The following is an 11,493-nucleotide window of genomic DNA, read 5'->3' on the forward strand; positions in this document are numbered from 1 at the left end:
AATAACTGGAGCATCACTTCTTCTCTATCCTCTTGCATCCCCTTTATTGATTACAGACGGATTGTTACCAAAAAGGTTACAATCGAAGATATGTAGAGTCATGTCTGGGAGTGGTAGCAGCACATGTTCTTGGAGAGCAGGTGTTTGTGTTTTCTAACCAAGCAGGAAGTTCTCTCACCAACAAGAAATACCATCGGAACCTGAAATGTTTTATTAACCTCACCAAGGGGTCATGATAGATATGCTATCTCCTGAGGCTCACTTAATAGCCTGTGCAGCTCCTCATGGTCCGGTCAGCCTCCTTCACTAGACTCAGTTGTGGTCTGCTGACTCAGAATCTGCGAACAAAGGCCAAATTGCTCTCTATACCTTAAAATTATTGAACTCGTTTTTTTTTTTAAAAAGTCACTGAGAATAATAACTTAGAACTGCACTTAGATTCTAGCAGATTTTGTATCAGTAAAGTTTATACCTTTAAATGCTTTACAAATGTTTTGGCCTGTGTGTTTGTTTTTATGTTTAACTCTGGGTGTCCTTAGGTGGGAGTATCAGCAGTGTACCAAGTCCTGATGAGGAATATGTCTGTAAAAGTTTGTTGAAAAGAAAATGCCCTAAACAGCCAGCTTTGTACTTATATCGTTTTTAATACTACATGCATTTTAAGAAATTTTCTTTGCAATCCTTTTCAGCACACTACTGAGTTAACGATCTTTTCTTCGCCTTCCAGACTCATTCCCTACCACTGTCCACCTTGGAGCACTACAAAAAAGCTATCCTTTGTTAGTAGGGCCTTCACCCTCTAAATTCTGTTTGGATTTGGCCAATCAGAAGCTGTGATGATTTGAGTTTCTATCAACTAGACATACCTGGGTGAAAGTAGGGATAGAACCCTATCTACCAATCAGGTTTCAGCTCAATGATACCCCCATGGAGATGTGTCCTTTTGTATAACAGAAGGGCCCTGAGGAGGACCAAACTCTAGCTCTCTCTTGCCCCTTCACCGTCTGCTGAATGTGGATCCTGTGTATGGTTTGTCAATCTCCTATTGGTTTGCCTACCAGCAGCCGACTGCCAAATCTTGGATTCATTTACCCGTGCATCTACCAGGCGATGACCCTCCTGTTTCATTTTCCTGCTTCCTGTTCATCGGCTTCCAAAGCTATACAAGTCAGGAGAAGTCCCCAGCTTACATCTGGCCGATGGACTTGAACTAGACTGCACTTACTTACTTCTACAAGTGTGTGAATCATTTCTTGGTATAGATCTCTTTTGATATACAACACATACAAGTGACACTGGTTTTACCTTTCATGAGAACCCAACCTAACACAGAAGCTTGGGCAGGAGGCTGGGGAAAGGGAGAGCGAGGTCAAGGGTGTGAGTCTCTCTATTCCCTCTGTTGGTTTGCTGGGGATCCATAGTTTCCCTCTACTGTGGCCACACCTTCTTCTGGTAGATATCTCTGTATGGCTAACATCTCTTACTTCTAATAATCTGGCCCTTTATTTACCCTGTCAGGTCTGGAGAAATTCATTCCCCCTGTTGCTTGCTCTAGGATCAACGATTTCTCCTGGTGTTCAACCCACACATTGCCCACATTTTTAAAAATACATCCCTTATTCTCTTTTCTTCAAATTACCCAGGACGGTGATATGATTTGTTTCTTACCAGGACACTGGCTAGTTGTGTTAGGCTAGGTTCTCTAGCGAAGCAAAAACTAGTGAAGCTTATATTTATATAAAGAAACACATTTATCCCAAGAGAAAGGCTCACGGTTGTAAAATAGGGTATGTCCAGTTTGGTTCAAATCTATTGAGGTAGTTACATAAACTCCCGTCAACTTGAAGGTTTGAGAGTGAAGAGGTGGAGTTTAGCCTATCAATCAGGTCACAACTTGATGATGCCTCCTTTTGGGTGTGGCCTCTCACTCTGCCTTCACCTTCCTGTTGATGCCTACGTGGAGACCTGCAAGATGGCTGCCACTGTGACCATTGGAGCCAAGACTTTTCCCCCACAAACCAGTTATCTTCTTGCATTTTGCATTATTGTGTATGGTTGTGTGAGTCTGAAGAGGGATTGATGCAATAGTATTGAACTTGTGGACTTGCCTTGGACTGGGCTTGGATAGTTTCTTGATGCATAGTTACTACTTGATATAAAGCTCTCTCTTACTCATATATGAGTGTCACTGAATTTGTTTCTCTAGTCTATCCAGCCTAACATATCCATGAATAGATGTTACGCTAGATGCTTTTCTTGACTTGTGCAGCTTCCGGGGCTGATAAACTAGGAAACGGGAATATTAACCAGAAATCAGTAAAACAAACCAGGGGGCAAGAAGACAACACGGGAAGAACATAGCTAGTTGATCCAGAGGTCTAGGGTTTGCAGAGTTAGCAGGCTCTAGGTTGGGCCCTTGGCTCACGTCCAAAGAACTGGAGGCTGATGAGCCAGATGCCAGCTCCAGAGCAGCAAACAGTGGAGCAGCTCTTCACACCACCCACTTATATAAAATGTAGGCCACATCCCGGAGGAATCAGCATCAGGACTGCGGCCTGAGTAAGGGGAACACTCCACCCTAATCTTCCCACAGCGGTTGGGCTGCTCACAGCAGAGCCCATCATGGAGGTGATAACATCTGTTAGATGACATCCTTAGGGAGGTCTCTACTGCCAAACTACTGAGAAACCTGGTACAGTCAAGTTGGCACAAAACTTAACTCTCACACTTATACAAATGTATGTTACATTTTAAGATACTGCTTGGTGTGAGTCAGCTGGCAGAAGTATTGTGCAAGTGAGCCCTTTGGCCTACCTGGCTGGGAGTCTGGATGGGTGTCAAAAAGCCATTTCAGTCACACGCTTCATATGGCCCCTAAAATTGTAACATACCCTCTGCCCCGAGTGCCTCATCCAGACTGCTGAAGAGAAGGGAAAAGGAAATGGGAGCGGAAGTGAGCAAAGAGCTAGTGAAGAGGAGCAATACGAACTTGGACGCCATCATGGGAAAAAAGACCGATCCAGACTATAAGACACATTGCAAGTGAAAGCAAATTCTGATTGTACATTATGATTCAGTAATTTATTTAATCAATTTGACAAAATTTGTTTCTCAGATGACATTGTGATTGGTGCTAGAAAGATTGGTAATTTTCATAATTCCTATCAAGGAATTTATAACCATTAAGAATAGAATACAATCTTTTTTATACTTGTTTGATCTTTTAATTATTTTATTTGGGGCTCATACAGCTCTTTTGAAAATACATATATACTTCCATTGTGTCAAGTACATTTGTTTGTTTTGGGCTTTTTTCAGTTTGATTTTCTTTTAACATTTTATTAGGGACTCATACAACTCTTATCACAACCCATACATACATCAATTGTGTAAACCACATCTGTACATTCTTTGCCCTCATCATTTTCAAAGCCTTTGCTCTCCACTTAAGCCCTTTGCATCAGGTCTTCTTTTTTCCCCCTCCTTCCCCGCTCCCCCTTCCCTCATGAGCCCTTGATAATTTATAAATTATTATTTTGTATATAATAAAATCTTAAGTTAAATCTATCTCATTTTGAGAAGAGAACGGTGTATTCTATTGTGTTAGTCCAGGTAGACTAGAGAAACAAATCCAGGGAGACTCACGTGTGTATAAGAAAGAGCTTTATGTACAAGAGCAATTGAATATTGAGAAAACATCCCAGCCCAGTCCAGATCAAGTCCATAAGTCCAATATTAGCCAATATTTCCAATACCAGTCTATAAATTTCTCTTCAGACTCATGAAACACATGCAATGATGACCCAGTGAAGGAAGAGCACAGGCCGGGGGGTGGGGGGGGGGAGTCTTGTGGGTCCAGTGTCAGTAGAAGTATCTCATCTCTGACACGGGTCTCCAAGTGGCTCCTCCAGTTCCAGGGCTCTGGCTGTATAATGTAGCTCCACCAGGCTTGTTACCAGTAATGTATCACAGGGAGTGAGTGTGTGTCCCACCTCCTTAGTGCCTTCAAATGAGGTCATCAAGCTTTGACTTGATTGACAGGCTAAACTCCACCCCTTCACTCCAACAGTCTCAAATTGACAATACATTATGCAACTACTACATCTATTAAGACAAAACACGTAAGCAAGTGTGTGAGTGTAGTCTCAAATATGCTTTCAGTCTGAAATGGTGAAGTCTTTCAGGATTTTCCTCAAGATGACCTTGCTGTCCTTGGCAACTATCTTAAGGATGTGTTTGTGTTTCATCCGTCTAAAGTAGTTGGAGATAGGGTTACCTAACACTGGAATGGAACGTAAAGCATTGAGGAATGCCTGGCAGACTCTACAAGTCAAGCATGCCATTGTGCAGTCAATTCTGCTGACAGCCCGTGGATTTGGGGATTTCATGAGGGCTGTGTACTGCATGGCTGTTGTTCCCATCTTCTGTGCCACACACTCGACAGATTCATCATCCATACCAAAGAGCAGTCGGTAAGCATCCAGACACTGCATCAAATCATCGGGGTCCCTGATGCCAAGGGTGTCTTGGAAAGAATGTGCATTTATTTTCTCCTGCAGGAACATCACTTTGTCGTTAAGGCTCTTCTCACAGGTGTTGGACAGCTTCTGATGGGGCCCGTGGTATCTTATGTAGAAGAGGTCCTTTTTCAATGTATCCCGGAGCTTTGGGAAGTCATGAAATAGAGAGTCAAAGCTGGAGACCAGGAATAGGGGGGGCTCACACACTTGCGCCTTTTTGAGATGCTCCAAGATGTTCGCTTGTATATTCTTCAGGAGCTGCTCCTCCCCAAGCACACCTGTTCTGAGGTCCGTGTCCAGCTTGGTCCAGACAATGTAGAACTTCTTTCTCATACTCTTGATGGTCCTGGCAAGCATCGCGTGATTCATGCTAAACTTCTCAGAGGCAATGATGATGAAGAGGTCATACTGGCTGAACTCCATTTCCATGATATACCTCTCTAGGTTCTGGGGAGTAGTCTCCATGCCAGGTAGGTCCCAGAGTAACGTATTTGGAAAATGTGGCAATGAGTAGGAGGCACGTGTGTGAGTGGTTTTTACCACTCCAGTGGGAGCTGAGTCCTCCTCTTCATGCCCAATGCCCCTTAGAGCATTTATAAAGGTAGACATGCCATTGCCAGACTCCCCAGTCACAGCAATATTGACTGGGGTGCTGGATGCTATTTTCAGAGTCTCCTGGATTACAGAGACCACCTCTAACAAGTTGCCCTGTGCTAAGGCCTTCTCTAAGTCCATGCTTCCTGCCTCTGATGAAAGGCTCCAACCTGTGTGGTAAGACACCATAGCGGGGAAGGAGGCAGAGAGTGGGGCATGAGGGGCTACTGTGGAGTCCTCCATGTCAGTGAGCAATGGAGTGGCCTGCAGAGAGAAGAAGAAGAAGAGCAAAAGTGTTAGGATGGCTGAGTGCACAGAGCAAGACAGGAATCGTCATACTTAATATCCCTAACCCACTGTTTGGATCCACAACCAAGATGAGACAATGCGTCTGAGGTAGAGATAAAACAATATGAGTGATCATGCAGGTGACATGCACATTTGGGGGTGGATCGCCCTGAGGACTGCTGACCGAAGGGCCAGTGATTTAAACTCACTGGCAGCTCTGCGTGTGCACACAGTGGAGAAAATCCACTTGGTGGTCCTATCAATCTTCCTTTCACATCATTTGTTTCTAAATGCTTCAAATCTACTTACAGGTAATTTGCCAACAAGAGAAACCTACATTAACAAAGTTTGAATCTGTGTCATCTCAATAAATATTAAGGTAAACAGTAATGTACAAATACAATGAGAACTTGAAAATTTTTTAAAGCTTTGTAAAGCTTTTTTCTACTTAGAATTTAAAATTTAAAAGAAATGACAAATAGGCATTTTTCAGGTACACGGTCATGTGAAAAGGAACTTAACTACATTGTGAGAGGGAAGAAAGGTGTTGTTCACAGTATTTATAAAAATAACTTTGTAAAATTTTTGACCCAGGGAGACAAACCCTCGGAGGACTTTTGGTACCTAAAACTCTTACTGCCTTCAAGTTGATGCTGGCTCATAGCAACCCTACAGGACAGGGTAAAACTGCTGCTGCGGGTTTCTCCGGCTAACTGTTTACCAGAGTAAGAAGCCATGCCTTTCTCTCAGAGGGGTTGGTGGTTTCAAACTGCTGACCTTGTGGTTAGCAGCCCAACACATAAACACTATGCTACCATGACCCCTTTCTCGGTACTTAAGGACTTCCATAATTGTTTGCCTTTAAAGAACAGAATGTTCTTCTCACAGTTCTTGAGGCCTGGAGTCCAGCCCATGTCCACTGGGCTGGGAGCCCTTGAGGGAAGTTCTTTCCCGTAACTCTGCCTACTTTCTGGTGACTGAACGTTCCCCTGCCCTCGAACATTCCTAGGGCTAAAAATAAAACAACAAAAATCAAATGTAGGTATCAGAAGAAACTCTGCAACTTGTTCTTAATCATAGCACACCTAAGGCAAATGGAAGAAATGATGAAGTCAAAGAGCTGAATGGAAAACTTCAAAGGGCAGCTCAAGGAGATAAAGTCAATATTATAATGAAATGTGCAACATCCTAGAGGCAGAAAGCCAAACAGGAAGAGCCTAGTCAGCACACCCTAAACTGAAAGAACTAAAGGACAGAATTCAAGCTCCGGTTGCAATAGTGAAACGTTCTCTGGGAAAAATATGAAATGATGCAGGAAGCATCAAAGAAGTGGGAAAGAACACACAGAGTAAAAATTGAACTTGTCAGGGTTTTGTCATGCTTGGACCCACAAACAATGCTCATGGAAACAGCAGTCAAGACATCAAGAGATGCACTGCACTGGGCAAATCTGTTGCACACAGAGCTCTTTCGGATGTTGAAAAGCAGGGAGGTTACTTTGAGGACTGAGGTGTGCCTGACCCGAGTCATGGTATTTTCAATGGTCTCACATGCATGTGACAGCTGGACATTGAATAAGGAAGACTAAATCGATGCATTTGAATTATGGTGCTGGCAAAGAGTAGTGAAAGCACCACCAATGACCAAATGAACAAACAAATCTATTTGGAAATAGTTTGGCCAGATGGCTTCTGAGAGTCAGGGATGGCGAGACTCTGTCTTACAAACTTTGGACTTGTTCTCAGGAGACACCAGTCTCTGGAGAAGGACATCCATCATGCTTGGTAAAAGGGGGTTAGGGGGCAGCAAAAGAGAAGAAAGGCCTCAAGGAGGTGGCTTAACCCAGTGGCTGCAACGATGGGCTCAGAATTAGGAACAGTCTTGAGGATGGCTCTTTCTGTTATTCATGGGGTCCCTGTGAGTCAGAACAGACTCGATGGAGCCTAATAACATTCCTTACATACGGAGAAAATATTGAAGTTATCAAGGATTTCATCTTGCTTGGATGGACAATCTGTGCTCATGGAAGCAGTAGTTAAGAAACCAAACGATAAATTGCAATGGGCAAATCTGCTGCACAAGCTCCTTTTTAAAGTGTTGAAGAGCAAAGAGGTCACGGTGAGGATGAAGGTGCGCCTCACCCCAGCCATGGCACTTTCCATCATCTCGCGTGCATGTCAATGGTGGGCAGCGAATAAGGAAGATCCCAGAGGAGTCAGTGCATTTGAATTATGGTGCTGGTGAAGAATGTAAAAAGTACCATGGACTGAAAGAAGAAACAAATATGTCTCGGAGAACCTACAGACAGAATGCTCCTTAGAATAAGGATTGGGACACTTTGTCTCCCATACTCTGTGCATGTTATCAGGAGAGTTTAGTCTCTGAAAGAGGATATCGTGCTTGGTGAAGAGGAGGGTCAGTGACAAAGATGAAGGCCAATGAGGAGAGGGCCTGACACAGGGGCTGCAGGAGAGTTTCATTCTGTTTGCTTGGGGTCACTATTACGTGGAAACAACTCAGTGGCCCCTAACAATAAGGACACTCTTCTTGAACATGGCCCATGCCTTCTTCAGTAATGACAGCAGGGGCTGGGGGTTACAGTGCATGACAAGATGGAGGGTGATCACCTCAGATTACAACAGAGGGGGAAATCACAAACTACTGGGAATTACGGCCTCTCCATATTTTGGGGAGACATAATTCACTCCACATTGGAGACACCTCAATCTAATTGTTGCCATTGCTTTCACTGGGCCCCTCTCTAGAACCCCGTTCTCTAATTTTGCTAGAAAATGGAAACCACTGTCTTCTCTCCTCCCCTTGATTTGCCATGGTGAGGGACATTACTACAAAGTAGCCCCACTCTCAGATCCTATTTCAAGGACTTACCTCCCATTCACAAATACATGTGCCAAATGAAATGATCAGAGAAATTTCCAGAGTTCAGATTGAGAGAAGATATTGGGGAAACTCCACGGTCAAAGATCTCTCAGCTTCGGGACCATAAAACCTCTACAAAATACTCATGGAACCAGAGGACGGCCAAGACAATGCCTCCGACCTGCAGATAGTAGGGGTGGCACTAAGTTGGATGAAGGGTGAATAACACTGGGTGAGTAGTACATGAAGAGATAGTGCTGACTGGCGGTGAAGAGACGTATCCCTGGTGCTGGCTAGGGAGCATGTCTGACATGAGTCGGTGATCAGTTTAGTAGTGTTGGGATCACCTTCTTCCCTTTCGTTCCTCGTGAGGGAATTCTTAGGAGTGGTTTGGTTTCATTAGAGGAAATTGGGCATGGTGGAAAATCTTTTTTGCCTCTTCTGGATTCCCTAAGAGTAATTTTGCCCTGACCTGGCACACCTGGTCTTCATAAAGACCTATATGGATGCTTCCAGACAGTCATTGACTAATGGCGACCCAGGCCATGGAGATTCTGAAAGGCCCCATAGCTATTTGGGCCCAGGAAATAGTTTCCTAAGGGAGTTCTAGGCTTACCACTTCGTCTTTGGATCAGGGCTTTCTTCTGACGCTGGCCAAGTTATGGATTCTGTTTCCATCAGGTATCCTCATTACTCTGGGGTGATGACAGCCTTAATGTTCTTTCTAGATATGACCATTACCTTTGGAGCAATGACTGCAAGGAAAGAGCAAGTGGGCAGCAGGTACCAAAAGCCACCCCAGGCTCCATATCCCGTTGACTTCTCAAAAAGGCAAAACAAAACTCTATCTCACAAATAACTTATTGTATATACTCGAGTATAAACTGTCTCAAATATCAGCTGAGGCACCTAATTTTACCACAAAAACTTCATAAAAACTCAGCTTATACACAAGTATATGTGATACAAGTCCAAATAGTCCCTCTGTCTTTTATGCTACAAAAAGATAACATATTTCTGATTCCTCATAATTTGTAATAAATATTTGACATCCAGGAAGAATCCAGGTCTGTTATAGTAAGCTATATATTTCCCTCTTTCATTTGGTTAAGTTTGAAATGGAACCAAACTCTTATGGCTGAGGAGCACATAGGCAACTTAAGATGAAATTCAGTATTATATAGGAGGAAGTGCATGGCCTTTGTTTTCCCTTAACCTCTCCTGCATCTACATTAAACTTATGGTATTAGTTCTTCCTGCTGACCTTCAAAGAAGTAACTGAGTCATTATTTCATCTCAAAAGACTGGCTGTTCCAGTGACCTTGAGGAATCTCCAGCTGTTAGGGACTGATTCAAAGGTGACCACTCTTTCCTCCTACAGGGGCCTGACCTGTTTTACATTCTCTCTGTGCACACAAACTCATGTCCTCACACTTCAATCTGTGCACATACTCACACATGCTGACTCGCAATGACACATGTTCACATTTGGCATTCACTTACTTATTCTCAGTATGCACGCTTCTTCCCACTCACAGAAGCATATGCACATACATATCCCCCCCAAATTGACTTCACAACTCTATATACTCTGATCTAGTCCATCCATTCCTTTAATTTTTTTTTAATGATACCCCATGAAATAGCCCCCATGACCTGAGACATACAGAAAGAAACCCTTTGATTAGACCGTTTTCCATGCAGAGATCAATGTAGCTCGTGTAATTAATTATCAACTCTCCAGGGCCGCAAACACAGAAACTCATGAAGACTCAAAGTAGATGTACAATCTAGAACCTCAGAGGCTTTTAAAAGATGAGAACAGAATAGACTGGAGTCTCAGACTAATTTCCCATTTGATCACGATTAGCAAGATTGAGAGAAAATCAATGGGCTGTTTCACTCCAGAAAAGCTTGACTGAAGATCCACATGATCAATGAGGTAGTTCTGGGGATATGGTGGGAAAGTCCTGTTCTATATCGTGAAAGTCAACTCTAAGTTCCGGGGTCCTGTGCCCAGGTTTCTGTTCCCTGGTATGCGCTATCTGCAGTGCTGATGTACTCTCACAGGGCCAGGCTAATCCAGCCCAGCCAGTGCCTGCAGCTGGCTCTAATCTCAGGAGATTTCCCTGGTGGAGAATCAGGAGACAGCTGTCAGGGCTTGACCATTTAATGCCTTTACATTAGAGGGGTACTTAACCAAACTGCAATTTTAGGGTCCTCTCCACTTACCAGCTCCTGGAAGCGGGGAGGCCACTGCGCTGGGACGTCAAGAAATGCCTCTGCTACATCACTCCTTTCCAGAGAAGAATTTGCTGTCCTCCCTCTGACGCCTTTCAAAACTTCAGTCCACGCCAGCTGGCTCACACACACCAAAAAAAACCAGAGCAAAAACAACAAGCGGGTGAGTTGTGGGAAGTTGAAGTTATCCTAGGAAGAACAGAGGGCAGGGGGGCAAAGCAAAGATGGGGAGTGGAAAAATTACAGCCCCTTTGTCCCGGATTCCTTCCTGCACCAAATCCAAAAAGCTGCTGAAATCTAGTCTCTACTGGGTTAGATTTCAGTCTTCCTCTGCCTGCTCCAGTCCCAAGGGGAGGAGACTGAAAGACCTGTAACTTTCAGTTTCTATTCCAGGAAATCAGTCTAGTTACCAGAAGTAGTCAGTTGTGTGGCAGAGGCTGGGATGGGGGCAAACGTTGTTTCTCTCTTTCTCTGTCTCTCTCTCTTCCTGGAGCTTGGTTTGGAGGAAATGTGGTGATGGGGCAGGGGTGGGGCCATCCCCAGAAGCCCTGCTCCTGCACCCACCGAAGCAGACCAGTGCCAGCAGAACATGAGAGCAGGGTGTCCTGACCCCTGCTGCGCTGCCCCTTCACCCCCACCCACATCCTGAGATATTGGCAGAGAGCCCTGTGCTTAGTCAATGTTCAACCCCTTAAGAGATCTTTCAGGAAAAAAATGCAGACCCTCCTGGTGAGTACAGGCTGCTAGACGACCCCTCACCCCAGTGCTTCTCGACCTCCTCCACACAGCACAGCACCTGAGTGACGGTGTTCTGTCCTGCTAGGAGTTCCTCTGCCCTGGGTCCAGTCTCTCCTTCTGCCCTCTTGTATATACCGGCCACTCCATGACTCCTGTCTTCTATTTCCATCTCCAGATTCCTCGGATTTGGCATATGCTGGGCCTCCACACCCCTTTCTCCTGTCAGTTCATC

At 44.3% G+C, this 11,493-nt stretch overlaps 1 protein-coding gene across 1 annotated transcript; it reads right to left on the reverse strand.

Annotated features, from left to right (window-relative positions):
- Positions 1 to 3,225: 3,225 nt before the first annotated feature.
- Positions 3,226 to 10,856, reverse strand: LOC142441155 (immunity-related GTPase family M protein 1-like). The gene is made up of 2 exons (XM_075543222.1): positions 10,515 to 10,856; positions 3,226 to 5,378 (listed from the first exon to the last, which is right to left on the reverse strand). Exon 2 carries the CDS (start codon positions 5,355 to 5,357, stop codon positions 4,158 to 4,160), a length of 1,200 nt encoding a protein of 399 aa, XP_075399337.1. The 5' UTR covers positions 5,358 to 5,378; positions 10,515 to 10,856; the 3' UTR covers positions 3,226 to 4,157.
- Between the last annotated feature and the right edge of the window lie 637 nt (positions 10,857 to 11,493).

The sequence above is a fragment of the Tenrec ecaudatus genome, chromosome 2 (assembly GCF_050624435.1).
Source record: "Tenrec ecaudatus isolate mTenEca1 chromosome 2, mTenEca1.hap1, whole genome shotgun sequence".
NCBI classification, from domain to species: domain Eukaryota; kingdom Metazoa; phylum Chordata; class Mammalia; order Afrosoricida; family Tenrecidae; genus Tenrec; species Tenrec ecaudatus.

Excerpts from the sequence above, each read along its gene's own strand:
- LOC142441155 (XM_075543222.1), bottom strand. The coding sequence starts at position 5,357 with ATGGAGGACTCCACAGTAGCCCCTCATGCCCCACTCTCTGCCTCCTTC.